This window comes from Cicer arietinum, chromosome 1 (assembly GCF_000331145.2).
Source record: "Cicer arietinum cultivar CDC Frontier isolate Library 1 chromosome 1, Cicar.CDCFrontier_v2.0, whole genome shotgun sequence".
In the NCBI taxonomy this organism is placed as follows: domain Eukaryota; kingdom Viridiplantae; phylum Streptophyta; class Magnoliopsida; order Fabales; family Fabaceae; genus Cicer; species Cicer arietinum.
Window position 1 is genome coordinate 43,246,756 of NC_021160.2, and position 17,941 is coordinate 43,264,696.

Sequence of the window (17,941 nt, forward strand, 5' to 3'; positions counted from 1 at the left end):
CCTGGTGGTACGACGAACAAGCTCATCTTCGTCGATCAAGTCTCGGTTCGAGGATCGCCGAAATATTGCTTTCTCTTCGTTTCTTCATATATCAGTATGGTCTAGTCTATCACCTTGACATTACTCAGAACAGCAAAAACTTGTTGGTTTATGTCTATTCATGGTTTGTGATTTTTGGAATATTCCTCTTGGTTAAGGTAACTTTTCTTTGAAGTCACTTTGATTCTGAAAAATACAAGCATAGTCACCAAATAATGTTCATTTAAGAGTTTAATTTTTATACATTGCCAATATAAAAAGTTTTTATACGGTCAACAAATCGTAATCAATCATGTTTGACTTTAAGAATAATTATAATTAAAGTCAAACGTTTTTAACGATCTGATAATTATAATTGATTGATATCTGACAATTATGATTGATTGACAATGTAAAAAATATTTATGCATATTTATGCATGTGTATAAAAGTATATGATGCATTATTGCATATTGATCACATAATCTAAACATGTCCATGCAGGTTGTTAACTTAGGAAGGAAACTACTTAGTGATAATTATCAACTTAGATTCAGAATTTTCAAAGCATCCCTGTTTGTGGCTGTTCTTTCCCTCATCATTACTCTTTCAATCATATGTGAACTTTCATTGACAGACCTTTTTACTTGTTGTCTGGCATTCATTCCAACTGCATGGGGACTAATACAGGTAATAATAATCTTTTAGCAACCTCGGTTTTAATTTGTTGCTTGCTTTTTTGGAAATGGATTCCCTGCAGTCAAAATAGCACATAGTCACTGCAGTCAGTCAATCAGAATCATTCGATGAAAATCAAAAGTCTCATATTCTGAGTTGCTTTTAACATTTTATTTACCAAATTTAAAATATATACAATCTGGTCTTCCTCAAAAGATTTAGATTCATTGACTGTGTGTGGTGAATATGATAGAGCTGTGTTATTATTTTGACACATGATGAGACATCAAAATTCAATAACAATTTTGATGGTTAATGCAATTCAAATAGATGGTTAGTTAATATAGCAAGATGCCGCAATTCATTAACTATTCAAAACACACAATTAACCATGATTTTGAATGTCATTAACCATGATTTTTAAGTGTATATTTAAACAAAAGCTGTAGTTAATAGATATCATGTATATTTGAAAACCTAAAAACCATATATAATTGAACATAATTTGGATGGCTATAACTTACGATAGATATCATATATATTTGAACACTCCAAAATTATAGTTAACACCGTTTAAATATTTGGTTAATTACTATCAATAGTTGATTAACAAATTGTGACACTTTGTTATACTCACGTATCATTCACATAACATACTTACTCGCATATTTAAACATCGTTGTTATCCATCTAAATTGTTGTCGATTTTATTGTCGAATTTGTGTGTCAAAATATCATTTCAATATATGATATTACAATCGCAGATAATCTAAGATCTTGTTTTTTCCCTAGACTTAATAATCCAAGTAATTAATAGTTTTTTATGGTTTAGATTGCACAAGCATCAAGGCCAAAAATAGAGCATACAGGATTATGGGACTTCACACGTGCACTTGCAAGAGAATTTGATTATGGAATGGGAATAATACTTTTTGGACCTATAGCTATTTTGGCATGGCTACCAATCATCAAAGCCTTCCATGCTCGTATCCTTTTCAATGAGGCTTTCAAAAGACACTTGCAAATTCAACCACTTCTCTCAGCTAAGAAGAAGAAGCATAGACCTTAATTGATCTCATGCATCATTCTTTTTTGTACAGAAAAAAATGAAATAACAATAATAATGTCTTAACATTCTTTAGGAGGATTTTAGGAACTAAGTCATCTATCCGTGCAATGCATTAGGTCATTTACATTAGAGATTCATATAGTGTATAATTTAAACATATGAATAGGAATGTGTATAATTTAAATATACATTGCATTGGTGTGAGTATACATACATAGTCATAGATGTAACACAGGGAATTATTGTTTCTAGATTGAAAAATAATGAAAACAAGATTTGATTCTTGCTTAGACTTCTCACTGTTCAATACTCAAAACAAAGAACATCTATAAAATCAAAATAAGAAGAGAGGAAATTTAAAATAGAATAGCACATATTTATTTACAGACTAAAGACCCAGTTTTTTTTTATAACTCATTTAATTAAAAATGAAATGCTCGATACATGTCAAATTGGATCTCCCAACAAAAATGAAACGTCAATGTTGCATTTTATAAATTCTATAGAAGTAGACTAAAAACTGAATTTAATCACTGACAATTTTATTACAATCCAATTTAATGTCTATTTTGAATACTAAAGTTTGAAAGACTAAATTGAATTGCATTAAAATTGTAAAAAAATTAAAATACAAAGTAAATTCTCAATTTAATCCTTCAAATGTCACTATATCAAGGACTATTTTTGTCTTGTATGTAAGATTCTATTAATCGATGCATAAGAATTAAGAAAAGTCATTTTCATAATAAATTTGTCAAATTAATTAATGTCTCTTGTAATTTGAAAGAATTTGTATAAAAGGACACTTTTTTTTAGAAAAAAGTATTATATATAGGATGGAATGTGAATGAATATATCTTATACGAAATTATAAGTAATCTTTAAACTATGAAATTCGTCCAATTAGTCCATGTTATGTTATGTCATATATCCTTGGCACTCAAGTAGCTCCATATATTATTTTCACATGCTTTAATCATTTGGATTGATTATGGGACTAGTCTTCACTTGGAGTACTTAAATCGCATACTCTTCTTCCTCTGCTGAGATCGAACTACAATCATTTACTTAATCAATTAAGCCTCACTCATAGAGTATCGGTTTTTTCTATCATGCACAAATAAAATAGTTTTGCCGGAAGAATACAATTGATAGAATAAATTGGTAATTTTTTGTCCAAAAATTTGGTTATTTATTTTATAGAGCAACTTAAATCAAACCATCTTCATTTTTCACCATTCTCCAAAGTCCAAACAAACAAACATGATTTCACGATCCCGTTCTCTCATTCCTTCACACCACAAAACCCCTTCACTCTTCTCACTCTTTTCTTCTTCTTCTTCTTCACCAACATCACCCTCATATCCAAACACAAACAACAAAGACAGTATCATCCTCTCAAGATTCCAGCACAAAGACTGGCTAACCTCAAACCAAGCAACAACCCTAATCAACTCCCTTACCAACCCTTCTTCCGCCCTAACCCTCTTCCATCTCTATTCCATCCGCAAAGACTACAACCCTACCCAACCCTTCTGCCTCTCCCTCATCACTAAACTAGCCCAGGCCCAACTATTCGGCCCAATTGATACCCTTCTCAATTCCCTCAAAACCCAACAAAAAAACACTTTCACCGAAGACTTCTTCTTCACACTCATTAAACTCTACGCCCACAAAGCCCAACGAATCGATAAAGCCCTAGAAATACTCTTCAACATGCCCAATTACGGATCATGGCCCAGCCCAAAAACATTCAACTTCGTTCTTAATCTCTTAGTCAACACTAAACTATACGACGCCGTTTTCAACCTCTACGCTTCATCTTCAAAACTCGGCGTGGAAATCGACGCTTGCTGTCTCAACATTTTAATCAAATGTTTGTGCAAACAAAGCGAGTTAAACGCTGCGTTTAAACTGTTCGACGAATTTCCCAAATTAGGTCTTCAACGAAACGAAAAAACTTATTCAACCCTAATGCACGGGTTATGCGAAAAGGGAATGGTCGATGAAGCTTTTGAATTGTTGGAGAGAATGAAAAGTGAGAAAATTTGCGTTGATGTTGTGGTTTTCAATGTTTTGATTTGTGGGTTGAGGAGAAAAGGGGAAATTGATAAAGCGAAAGAGGTTTTGGAAATTGTGATGATGAGGAATGGGTGTTACCCTAATGAAAGTTCTTATCAACATGTTTTGTATGGTTTGATTGAATTGAAGAGATTTTGTGAAGCGAAAGAGGTTGTTGAGAAAATGGTTGCTAAGGGTTTTGTTCCTAGTTATGATTCTTATAAAGGTTTGATTTTGGGGTATTGTAAAGAGGGGTTGGTTGAGGAAGTTGAGTGGGGTGTTAAGGGTATGGTTAGGATGGGTTTTGTTCCTAGGATGGGGATGTGGAGACAGATTGTTAAGTGTCTTGTTGTTTCTAGAGATGTTTCTCTTTCTTTTGATGGAATTTTGGATCATTAATTGTCGATTTAGTTGTTCAAAAATGTGATTTGTAGCAGATAAATAAGATTATTATATATAGGTAATTTTGTCTTCAAAATTGTGATAATTGGTGAAAATAGTCCCAAAATTTTGTGGTGTGTCAAAATTTGTAATGAGTTGATCAGAGTGGTAGCTTTAAGGTACTATGTTTTATAATAATTGTAGTATAAGAAATACTTATTTTAAATAATTGTTATTTTTGGTTTATAATGTAATTTTTTTCTTCTTTTTTTTTTAATTCTATCATCTAATTAATAATATTTTATTCTCAACTTATTATTTTTCTATTTTGTATTTATATAATTGAAATTAATTGATTGTTATTAAAATAATTTGGTAAAATTATATTTTTCTCTTTTATTTATCATATTTTTTAATTATGTTTCATTTTTTCATTTATTATATATTTTTAACAGTATAAAATGATCAAATGCAATAAATTTAAGTTTGTGAAACATAAGTTTATGATGATGTAATATTGTTTACATGAAAGACCACAAATTCATTTAATAAATTATGTCATAACCCTTAAAATATATAAAATTGGTCTTTATAATCTATAAAGTAAATAAAAAGTTGTCTCGTTAATCCTTTGCCGAAAAAAATTATATGTAGAACTTAATTCACGGAGCGCTTGTAAGTAAAATCACATCTGTCTAATCAAACTTGTCTGTTTTCTAAAACCACACAATACCATGTCTCATGTCCTACACATAATCACAAATGCATTAAGCTTGAAAGAGACTATGCACCATTCAAATAATGGATTCTGATGCTGCAAGAAAACCAAATCAGATATTTCTATTATTTTTTTCTCGTGTCTACGTTGAAGTATTTACATGCTTACAAACCTTTGAACTTAGTAAGTACAACAACCAAAATTTGTAACCAAAATATACCATAACATACAACAAAAGTATCAAGTTGAAACTGTACACTACTATAAAAACTATGAAGGCGTGTATGATTGTTCCATATTTGACACCAACACGACACCGACCCATGTAGATAAACTCAATCACTTCCATTTTCTCAAAATTATTATTGGTGTTTACATTTCAGTGTGTGTCAATGCTTAATGTCGCCATTCACTTGCCAAGACAATCTTCACTCGGCAAATCTGCTAAGATCCCTTTTATCCACCACCGTTTCCTCTTTATCATGTTCAACAACCTTAACAAATTCTTCATTAGACCTATCAGGGGAGCATGCCTTTTCTGGCTCCTTGTTGTCCACAGTGGTGTTGGATGGAACATTCTGAGCCTCATTCACATTAGATTTCGGGGAACCATTGTTATACAGAGCAACATCGTGGTAAACAACTGGATTTCTTTCGTCTATTGGCGTCTGAACAGAAAGAGATTCATTGTCAGATGAGTCAGATTCATTTTCTCTTTCTAGAACTGCTGCTTCTGAATCACCTTTAGACTTCCTCGATTTACGAGAAAGAACATGTTTGAAGCTGCGGGCCGATTTCTCTGCGTGTTTGAAAACATTCTTTGCCATGTCCTTGACATTTCTCTTTGCTGGGCTATCAGGACCACTCCCTTCTGCTGATCCACCTTCTACCTGAACCTTACCAGTAGGAAAGCCGCCAACGTTATCATCCATAACAAACTTCACACCAACTGCTTTAGCATTCATTGACCTAATGTTATCGTGAGGCGATGGAATGTCGTCCACAAGAGAGCCTGATTTATCATCCATTTTCTGACTCCTACGAAATACAGAACCGATCTTGTGCAGGCCTTTCCTAACCGTTTTCATTCGATGTTTATCTTCGGGATTATCATCAGGACTGCTGCTGTCATTGTTCAACGATCCAGATATATCGCTACGCTCCCTGCAAATTTCTGTGTCAAGGCGCCGATTCTTACCTTTTCTTGGCTCCCAAGTTTGGGAAACTTCACTTCCTGGGTGATGAACCCAAACTCCTGTCTCTTTTTGACCTTGGATTTCTATAGGCTCGTAGTTATCGGCAAATTTTGGAGATTTGTCAGATGAAACAGATGAGAAGGAACTCTTGTTGGTAGTTTCTTTTGCAAAAGAATCTTTTTTTTGTTCAATGTCTATTGTTTCCTCCTGGTCACATGTAGTATCAGCTTCCTGTACATATATAAATCAAAGTTGAAATCAAACATCGACAACAGATCAAAAAACATAGGCGCAAGAACTGTCATTTTCATCTTCTGTTTTATATAAGAAAGTTTTGATTTATTGGATATTGCTAGGTACGAATATAATTGACAGGGAAGTTACCTTTTCCTTATCTTCAAGTACTGTTATCCGTAAATGCAACCTCCCCATTTTTACATTCTGTAGTGGCAGCCACTTATCTTGTTTTTGTCCTTCCCTAAAATCATTGATGTTCAGAGAACAGTCCCTGCAAAAGAGGAATAACATTTGGTCTGATGAATAAACTAGTGATTGAATAGTTCAACGAGAATCATCATACACGATGAATAAAAGTATAGCACAGATCGCTGGAGAATCAATAACCAAATGATAGAGAAAATGTAACTGTTTTCGTAAACCCAATGTTAAAAAATGGAACAAACCCAAGGATATCGTCGTAGAAATGGTCTTTGTCACGAACTTCAATAACAAGCACATTGTTAGAATCCCAAGCTATGATGGGAATTTTAAATTCCTCATACCATTTTGGAGCAAGTGTTTTCTTTTGTACCTTTGTCCGGAATCTATATCCGCCCAAATTACCTTTCACATAAGGATCAGCTAATCCTGAAATATATATATATACACTATAACTTGTTACTCAAAAAAAAAAACATATAGAACAGAATGACAAAAACATCGTCACAGATAAAGGTTGAATCTACCATTTAGATCTGATGGCTTCATGTCAGCTGCCTCAACAATTTCTATTTTTACATAAGCAACAGGTTCCTTCTCATCCACATGGAACCAAGGCTCCTCTATAACATTAAGATTTATAAATGGATGAGTTTTATTTAATAAAAGTTGTAGAACAAATATGGCATGCATATGTTAGGTTATATTCAACTAAAACATTTGCTTAATAGAGATTCTAGAGAGGGTTATGGAAGTGTGCTTTATTCACATGTGAGAGAAGATTAATGCTAGAATCTTTATGATGATTGTAAAATTTACCCGAAATCATTTCCGCAAATCAAATCACATAATAAATGAAACCGTGACCGACTCAGCAACCCTAATATTACGAAAAATCATGACAAATATATTTACTTACCTTGCTCTGGTGATACAAATTTCTCAACATCAACAACCAGCATATTCGGCTGCAAAAATTTTAAAATGGTGTCAAGCATCAGAACCAAATAAAAGACGCGAAAAACGAAAACAACAATATGAGAACGTCAAAACAAAACGAAACAGACTTCACCTCAACAAGGGTCTGTTCAAAAGCAATGGACAGAAGCTTATCCTGATAAAAGGAAAAGTCAAGATAAACACAAATTACTTGCAGCATAAGAAAATTAATAGAGTAGAGAGAGAGAGAGCAAAGGAAAAGAAAACAAATATTCTTAGTCTGAATAATACAACTATAAAATCAATCAATGTACACTTACAAGCCAGCCAGCAATTCCTGGAAGTTCTGTCACGTCAAGCCCATGAGTAAAAATAGGTTTGACAGTCATCTGAAAATATGGAGGCTCGACAAAGCATACACGCAAACGACCAAGAAAAGGCCATGACTTGAGAAACTTTACCCCTACCAAGACCTATAGAAAGAACAAACATAAATAAATAAATAGTTCAAATTTCATATAATTCCTTTTTCTCTCATAACTTTGAAAGAAGAGCCACAGTCTACTCTTTTTTCTTTAACACAAATGATTATTTGTAAGAATCAAACTGCATGAGTAATATTTTGAATTTCCGACCAAAATTTCAGGCATGTATTATCAGACCTTAAATACTTTACTTTTGTTGAGTAAATGAATAATCAGTAAAAACAATTTTATTTTAATATTCAACAAATAGTCATGGTTAAATTGAAATGGAACTTTCACAGCCATACCTTCCCTTCAACATGCATTCCCGTTATATGCAGCTTTGCTGACATTCCAAAGCCCAATCTTTTTCTTAGTTTCACAGCAAGAATTGCACTCATATCATCAGCGGTGAGAAAATTCATTCCTAACTCCAGAACCTGCATTGATCACAACGTAATATATCTGAATCAAAACAAAATAATTTTCAGTTGCAGATGCTGAACAATACATTGTTCTTATATGCTGCTTTAGAACATTGCATACCAAGTGGTCATCATCATTATGGCGAAGTACCCTCATATCAGTAATCAAAGGAGGGTTTCTTCCCAAATATAGGTGCTGAACAACAGCTTCTTTCTGCAAATATAATATACATTAATATATCCCGGTCATACAAAAAGTTGAAGGAAAATTTTTATGCTAAAACACAAGCATAAAAAAACGATTATAAAAGAAACAAAAAGGGGAAAAAAATCATCATCTTTTTTAGTCAAAGCCTCATAAAGATTAAGAAATTACTATCAGAAATAGTGTTGTAGACCGTGGATCACAGGAACTAGCATTTTGTTCAAATTCCAATATGCAGCAGTGCTATAGTGCCACTAAGTGCTATTTGACAATATTATGTACTACATAGCATATAGCGGAACAATAGCGATTTATTCAAACTTCACTATGCTATAGTGCCGCTTTAGATAGTATTTAACAATAATGCTCAGAAATTAACATTTTAACATTATTATTAATATAGAAAACAATGAATCATACAGCGGTCCAAGGTTTGTACTTCTCTAAGAACCAAGGTATGATAGGTAGTAAAATCTTCTGAGATGCAATCTGTTCCATACATATAGGCCATATGTTTTCAACTGCATGGTTCAACCACCGAACTGTTTCAGAATCAGACAGCACCTAAAGTACAACAAAGGTCATCATCATGCAAGTTACATTAGTAAACTATCATAGCATAATCTTTTACAATTAGAACACCACATCCACAATAACTCTTTAAGACCATGGTAACAAAAAACCGAAGATACTAAAAATTCTGAAGATTAATCCTTAGACTAGTCCTTTTATTCTTTGAAAGAACCTTATCAACAAATAATAATCCATTGAAAACACATCAAAAGAAGGGTGGTAAATGATTTGGATTTTAACTTCATCTCTCCACTCAGAGTCAGATTCAATTTCAACAGTTAAAGGAATGGTTTAACCTTACATAAGAATTCATTTCAGATATTAGTTTCTTTCTCTTAATTCACCACTGTTCATTTACTTAAAGAAACACATACAATCAAAATAAACAAGCAGAATGATTACCCTTCTTTGATTAGCTTGTTTCCTCTCCTCAAACTGTAACTTCTTCTTCAGCCTAGTAACATAACGTTCATGAACCTTTCCAAAATCAAAAAGAACAAAGTCATTAATAAAAATATTCTCAACCCTTTTCTTTCTTTGTCCTTTATAAGACAAAAAACAGATAAAATCCAAACTAGAATTCCAGATCCAAACACTCAAAAGTACTCTACTGCTTCTAGATGAAATACAATAAAAACAAAAAGCGGTAACTAAAAAGTTAAAGTATCTTATCATAAATACATGAACTTTTCAGTTACCATTTTTTGTTTATATTTTATAATAATCACAAAACCAAAATCCAAATCATATAATAATGAATATCAAAAACCATGAATCCTCCTCAGAACTTACCAGATAAAGATAGATCAAAGCCAGCAAATAAAAAACAGCGTGGCAGTAATTAAATGTAGATAAGAACCAAAGAGAAACTAAGACGATTCCAACATGATGCAAGATTGAAATTTCTGTTATATCCATAATAATAACAATAATCCCCTTTCGGAACAAACCAATACACCACAAGAAGTGAAAAATTAAATCAGTAATTGATTATTTATATAAAGTTTTAAACTTTATAAAAATAATCCATTTTATCAAAATCTGAGATAGTATTCAACGCAGAAAAAGCGAGTTATTATTTATTATAAAGGAAACCTCTGAAAATCATTAAAAAAAATCAGAATATGTTGAAATGCGAGATTTTGGAGTTAACTCCAGTTGAGAAAAGCGATTAATGATTTGAATTGAAGTGTTTTGATATGGAAATGGTAAGGTATTAAAGAGGAATGAATATGGTCAAAATTTGGGAAGAAATTGAAAGAAAAATTAAAATTAAAATTAAAATTAAAATATTGATGATTCAGATAGTGGATAGGGTAGGGTAAGTTAGAACGGGTAGGGTAAGTTAGAAAGAACGGGTAGGGGAAGTTAGAAAGAGGGTGTTTTCAATTTTTGAAATGTTTGGGAAGTGCGAAACGGTGACGTAAAGGATAAGTAACGGAGACCAAAAAGGTGTTAGAAATGTTTTTTTTTTTTTTTTCTGTTTAAAGTTTTTATTTTACTTTTAGTTTTTATAAAAAAAAAACTTTGTATATTTTAATTTTTATAAAAGTCATTGTTTATAATTTTAATTCCTATAATTAGGTTAAAATTGAAAAATATCATATTTATATAAATTAAAATATTAAAACAAATTATAAAAACTAAAAATAAAATACAATAATTTTATTGAGACTAAAAATTTGTTTAATTTTGCTTTTTACTCAATTATTGAAAGTAACAAAGATGTTAACAAATTTTAATTAATGAGTAAAAAAAAGAAATTGTAATTAAATTTACTATATTTAATCATAGATTTGAATTTTGATTGGAAGAGGTATTTTATTTAATGTTCGACACACCTTTAATAGAATTATCTCTAATGAAGAAAAGCTAAAAAAATTAAAAGAAAAAAAAAGGAAATTCAAAGAATACGAATTAAAAGGAAATTCAAAGAATACGATAATATTTTTTTTCTCAAAAAGTCTAGCAAAGAATTATAAGGGTTTGATTTACTTGTAAAAAGAAAGATTTTGGACAAAGAGGTTTCGAGTTTGAGACCTATAATTTTTGAAGATAGGTAAATATAATTTTATTTGTAAGTGTTTTTTAAATCTAAAGTTCTTATCTTTCTTACTTTGTGCTGAAACATCATCATCTAAAAAAAGAGTCTAGCAAGAAAGTTCACACATAGTAATTGCAAAGAAGTGAAGGATCATGATTCGAATAATCACTCATGTCATTAATATTGAATACATCTACACACAAAAGATAATTTAGTCTTATTTCTATTGGAATTCAAGTGTGAGTGGTTAATCTTACATCGACTAAGAATGAAAGAAATGTTGGATATATAAGAAATATGACTCGTATACTTAAGGTTTTTGATGCATATGTGATATTTGTTTCTCTTAGGAATCTTAGACGTTTAGTCTATTGTTGCTTTTGGTGCTCCCTGAACTCCGTTTAACAAGTAGTATTAAAGTCATGGTTCTGCTTGATGGGAGAGTAGAACTAGATATTGGTATGGGATTCTTGTATCGAAAATCTTCTTGGCGGTGTAGTTAGGAGGCGGGTCTTATTGGTAATAATGACGGTACAAGTATATAAGAGATGTGACACATATACTTAATGTCTTAAGGTATCTCACCCATTATTACGGGTTTGGGTTGAGATTGTATAGAAAGTCTTATTGACAGTGTACTCAAGAGGCAGATCTCATTAGTAATGAAGACAATACAAGTATATAACGGGTGAGACTCACACTTGAGGAGGGTATTGTTGGAATTCAAGTGTGAGTGATTGGTCTCACATCAACTAGGAATGGATGACGAGATTCAAACGTGAGTGATTAGTCCCACATCGACTAAGAATGGAATAAATATTTGATATGTATGAGATTTGACCCTTATACCTAATGCTTTAAAAGGTTGAAAAGGTTGAGATGTGATGCTATCGCATTCTCTCGGACTACCCCAACAATTTCTATATAAAATGAAATAATTAATTATACCAACAATTTTTCTTAATTAGAGGGAAATATAAAATTGAATGTTTTACTTTTTTTTTAGAAATTATAGGTTTTATATTTAATCTTAACTGCAATTTTAGTATATCTATTTTTACCAATTCATAAAATTGATCCACTATTTTAAAAGTCGACAAATTTGACCATTACTCATATTTTTGAAATAAAAAATGACGGTTTAATATTTTTTTTAATTATATGACATATGATTTCATGCTATAAAATTATTTACATGCAGTAATTATTAATTAAGTTATAAAAATATAAATTAAAAAATATTTTTTTAAAGAATTTTACTACTAATTTATTGGTCTTAATCATTATAGACTATCATATCATATATTTTATTTTATTTTTTAATTAAAAATTTTATTTTATAAATTAATAGAAATAGATATATAAAAGTGCTCTTTATATTTAAGAATTATTATAGAGTGATATCGATGTCACGCGTCCATGTACAAAACGACAACGTGTCGGCAATGGGATTCAACCGCGGTCTTCGAGGGTGTTCAAACTCTGTTCAAAAGTACAACACAATATATTACCCAAAAAAAGTACAACACAATATGTTATCAAAAAAAAGTACAACAAAATTTTGGAGAATTTTTTATGAGAAAATATTGAATAAGTTAATATTTCATGATTTATATAAAAGAAATTATTGGTTTTTATTATAAAAATAAGGACAAAATTTAAGATTTGATTATTAAATAAATTTGTTTTATAATTATATTTGTAAATGAAGAGATCAAATTATATTAATATAATATTATATAAATTTTACACTATTTAATTACATTTTACGCATTAATATTTTTTTAAATTGGCCCATAGATTTAAAGATTATATAATACAAATGATTTTTATTTATATAAATTTAAAATAATTTAATATTCTTATTGATGTACGTTAAATTTGATTTGTTAAACATTTTACTATACCACGTCAATTTTGACATACATCAATAACATATCAAACTCTTTTAGATTTATGTAAATAATTGTATAGATAATTTATATTATATAATATTCTTTAAATTCAACCATCAAATTAAAAAAATTTATACAATATAAAATGTTATTGAATGATGTAATAATTGGTGTAATTTTATATTGAATTTTTTTTATTTTCCCTCGTTATATATATATATATATATTTAATTAAATATATGTTTATAAATTTTATTATTAATTATTAATACATCTACTTTCCATGTAAGCGGATCTTGGTTTCTCTAAGTATATTTAAAGAGCATATAAATTTGGTAGTATTAGTGCACTTCAGTCCAAATCAAATTGTGAGATTGAAGTTTTTCTTAATTAATTGTGTCGAGTAGAATTTCCTAAAAGAAACAAAAACTATATGCATGCCAATGGTGTAGAATATTCACATGCCTAAGTTATCTATTGTTTCTAAGTAAGTAGGATTGAAATAATAGATATCTATTCCAGTTACAATTAAGACATTTCTCGTTGGTTGAGGATGTTATATATTTTTACTTGAGCTATATGATTTGTTTTAGCAGTTAAAATTGTTTGTAAGAGAGAAGAATAATATATGCGGTAACATTTAACTTTCACAATTTATAATTTACTTTTTTGTTTAACTAATTGTTTATTAGTCAAAATCTCTATTTTTATGTCTTATTTTTTTCAAAAACTTTTGTACCAAATAATATTACTCTTAATAATATATACTTCTTTTATTATTTTATATAAATTTTTATTAAATATTTTACATATATTAAGAAAAGTGATAAATATAATTATTGTATATATTTTGTGTAATTACTACTAAATTATTTATTAGATATAGATATATTTAATGTTAAGTTTTTATATTTTAATATGAATTAGTAGTGTAAATAGAAGTTGATTTGTAAAACGTATAATAAATGAATGTAGTAATTTACTTAGATAGAGATTATATTTAGGACAAAACAAATTCTTAGTGAATGTTTATAATTAGAGACAGAATATATATATATATATATATGTATATTATGTTTTGATCAAATAATAAATTATTATCTGTACATACAATTTTACAATTTAGTTTTTTATTATATTTAATTTTTTTTTAAAACGCAGATGCTTTTATTTAACTATATACTATATTTGTAATATTTTATTAAATGAATTGTAATATTTCTTTATTATTTTTTTAGTTTTATAATTAAATTGCAGATAGAGACACTTAGGTGCCCACAAGGTACTGCTATATTATCAATAATCAATAATTCGATAAAAATCGTTGTCATTTTCTAAAAATAGTGGACGTAATCATATGAGAGAAACAAATGTTTTATTTATTTATTATTCAATTAGTAGGAAAGTCTCATGTATCTTACATTATCTGACTACTCTAAATTTTTATTTAAAAATTTTAGTTATAGTTTTAAATCTTTCTATTTTTATTCATTTAAAAAATAGTTTTTTATTTTATTTTAAAATTTAACAGTTTTATTTCTTATTATAATTTTTTAATTAAAAAACAGTAATAATATATACTTTAAATAAGTAATATATAATACAATAATATAAAATAATTAATACTTGTGAAATTGTAATATCCTTTAAAAATTTAATTTTTAATTTTTATAATTTAATTAATAATTTATAAATAATTAATATATTTAAATAATTTTATATTATAAAATTATATATATCGTATGCTTTAAAATATATCAAAATTATTATTTATTAATTCAAAAATATGATAAAAAATCAAAATTATCAACTTATACAAAAAAGTTACGAACATCATGAATTGAAAAAAAAAAAATAACAAAAACTACCATTAAACCTTTGAAAAAAGAAATCAGTTGACATATCGTGCTACCACCTTGGCGAAAGTATCGTGTTGACAAGAGCCGACCTATTCCTCATACTACGCCCATACCATTACCACGCGTCAACTACAAATAAAAAATAAAAGAAATGATTATAGATTAGATATGTCTACGACGGTCAGCAATATTAGTGCCTAAAATTATGAGATGACATTATTCGTAATTTTTTAATATTTTATAGGACATCAAATAATAGGTGATTAATATTAAATATCAATACAGTTGAGATATTAGATTGCAAATAGTAAGTGACAGTTACTTTGGATTATCAACATAGTTGAGATATTAAGATATTAAGTTAATTAGATGATACATTTATACTATTTTTATTTTAAAAAATATTTATAAAGATTTTAGATGAATTGAGTCGAAGACTTCACGAGAATATGATTTTAGATGAATTGAGTTGAAGACTTCACGAGAATATGTAGATAGTAGGAGTTAAACCCAAGTTCTTATTAGATATTGACATTAAACAAATAGAGGATGATGGACGACTTCGTCAAGATGGTAGAAATCTGTTGAAGGAGAGCTAATATTTGTAAATACTCTAACGTTCAAGTAAGTATTGATTTGAGAAGAATAAAAGATATTAAGATGAAAGGGTGTGTCTTTTTTCAGTCACGAAGGGGGACACACCTTGAATAGTCATTAATTTTGACGAGATAACAGTCTTAGGGGCGTTAGAACTAGGTTAAGCCATCGAGGGTTAGAAACCCTAGTTGTCTATTGCAGGTTACATTATTGGGTCAAGTCAATATGGAAGCCAAATTGGCCTCTGTCTGGTCCGAAACAGATGCCTCCTTAAGTCGTCATCGAGAAGATGAGGTGACGACTTGAAAAGTTGTCTAAAGAGGTTTCTAGCATGAGAAAATATCTTTGTTGTGAAGGTGTCTAGTCGACATTCCATTGTGACCAATAAGTTAAAGATTTCTTGATTGTTGATGATGTATCTGACATTTGTTGTGGTCCCAAAATGGGTCGTTTACTATATATACTCGACATAATTCGGAATGTTCGTTTAGTTTGTAATCGTTTTGACAAAAGAAACAAAAGGGGGGTTTAGTCCGTTTAGTCGAACGGGGGCGTGCCCGACCTTGGGGGTTTATCAGTTTCCAAGGATTGATTGTTGGTAGTTTACTTTGTCAGTTGAAAGGATTTGAGGGGTTGGCTAAATGGCAAGAAATGATACCCTTTGATCTTCTCATTGTTACATGTGAGCCCTATATGGGTAGGCATTTTGAATGCATACGACTATTCAATTTTCGCTTTGTTTCGAGGCACAATCGTGGTCGTTGGTTTATGCCTTTTAAATTCCAATTGTTGGACCATTTCCAATATATAATGGGTTACTTCAAGATTTTAGAGGGACTTTCCAATTTTGTGATCCTCTTCTTCCTCTCTTTGTTTTCCCCATTTATACAAAACAAAATCTTCAACTCGTGTGATTTTGGGTGTTTCCGTGTCTTCATGGATTATTTTCGAGTTCAACAATCTAATAATTTTCTGGTAAGTCGTTATTCTTTCCTTGAAAATCTTTGCGCTTTCATTGTTTTGATTTGCTTTTTTGTGTTTTTTTTTTAACGTGGAGGTTTTACACGGTGGTTGGTTAGTATTTCGTCGCCGCGATTGTTTATTTCGGGACAAAGGTTTTTGCCTCCTGCAGTACCCCAATTTTGTCTGGCTAATCAAAAGTAATTTAAAAAATAAATAAGCAATAATACATTTAATAAATAATTTATAAGTATTATTATAAAATCTAAAGTCATTATTTTGAATTTATATTTACATAAATATTCTCATTACATTTAAAAAAAAAATTAAATTAAAAAAACAAACCAACTTAAACCAGAAAAGTTTTGTTTACACGTTTGCTGTTTCTCAAATTTCTATAATGCAAGAATATTTCCTTTGTCTAATAATGCAAAGCACCAGAGATTTCCTCCATTTTACTACTTTGAAACACCTCAAAATATTCCAAATAAACCGGTTCAAATACTTCCTGCACAAACATGAACTTTAATAGGATTATTATTTTTGTTAGTGATACACTCAATCAAAAAGGTCAGCCACCTTCTTTTATTTTATTTCCAATATTTCTTTCAAAACTGTAATACCATAAGTTAATTGTCTAGAATATAACTTGAGCATTAACATAATTCGACAAAAGAGATGATTAATACAATCCCGACACAAAGTCATGAAAATGTATTCATACACATACTAATCCTTCAAAGAAAAACATAGAAATATGGAATACATAACACGTCCATGGTTCAAAATAATTCCCCATAAAATTATAAGCAGACTATAGTGTAAACTGATACGCGTCATTTCTTCAACATGTGATCTAAGCCTTTTTACCTGTAACACATTTGAATAAAGTTGGATGAGATTACATCTCAGTGGGTCCCAATAAATGAAATTAAATCAATTAGCATCCTAATTTGGAACTATACTTATTTCTTGAGTTTCTCTTCAATGTAAAGTTTTGACTCTTTCTAAATATTCAAGTCATTAGACGTGAGTAATCTAATGACTTAAACTCTACCTAACAAGCATGTCATAAAGACTACATTAGTTTTACTAATGTCCTCTTCTTGTTAGTAACTTTATTTTGGTAAGATTAGACATAATTACGTCCGTAAGTGGTGCCCCACTTACCCTCGCTTACCCCTCGCTTCCGTCGTATATAGACGGAGAATTCATCTAGCTAGGATGAATCATATACTTCTCACTTTAATCAAATATATAGGAATTATATATAACAATCCATACACATATACACACAAATATAACATCATCTATTAATACATATATTAAAGACTACCATACACTCATCCTAACAAAATTTGTGATAACCTAAATTATTAAGTCAATTATATCATACAAATCACACAATGTAAAATAAAATT

At 29.7% G+C, this 17,941-nt stretch overlaps 2 protein-coding genes across 5 annotated transcripts in view; one reads left to right on the plus strand and one right to left on the minus strand.

The window, feature by feature from the left end:
* Window positions 1–2,064, plus strand: part of LOC101508399 (putative callose synthase 8) — a 21,660-nt gene extending 19,596 nt beyond the window's left edge. Inside the window, exons 40-42 of the mRNA XM_012712168.3 lie at window positions 9–197; window positions 523–708; window positions 1,529–2,064. Coding sequence (XP_012567622.1) covers window positions 9–197; window positions 523–708; window positions 1,529–1,765 — 612 coding nt within the window. The 3' untranslated portion in view covers window positions 1,766–2,064. The remainder of the gene's footprint in view (window positions 1–8; window positions 198–522; window positions 709–1,528) is intronic.
* A 2,958-nt stretch (window positions 2,065–5,022) lies between these two features.
* On the minus strand, window positions 5,023–10,478 carry LOC101497796 (C2 domain-containing protein At1g53590). 4 transcript variants are annotated; one of them, XM_004488604.4, is made up of 12 exons: window positions 9,958–10,478; window positions 9,568–9,642; window positions 9,013–9,156; window positions 8,509–8,601; window positions 8,271–8,402; window positions 7,819–7,971; window positions 7,632–7,673; window positions 7,479–7,527; window positions 7,087–7,182; window positions 6,805–6,988; window positions 6,506–6,629; window positions 5,023–6,352 (listed from the first exon to the last, which is right to left on the minus strand). In XM_004488604.4, the coding sequence occupies exons 1-12, from the start codon at window positions 10,081–10,083 to the stop codon at window positions 5,354–5,356; spliced, it is 2,217 nt and encodes a 738-aa protein (XP_004488661.1). In that variant the 5' UTR covers window positions 10,084–10,478; the 3' UTR covers window positions 5,023–5,353. The 4 variants fall into 4 exon arrangements, with proteins under 4 accessions (XP_004488661.1, XP_004488662.1, XP_004488660.1 ...); XM_004488605.4 differs by having other exon boundaries at window positions 9,032–9,156; window positions 9,958–10,023; XM_004488603.4 differs by lacking the exon at window positions 9,958–10,478 and having other exon boundaries at window positions 9,568–9,947.
* Window positions 10,479–17,941: the final 7,463 nt, after the last annotated feature.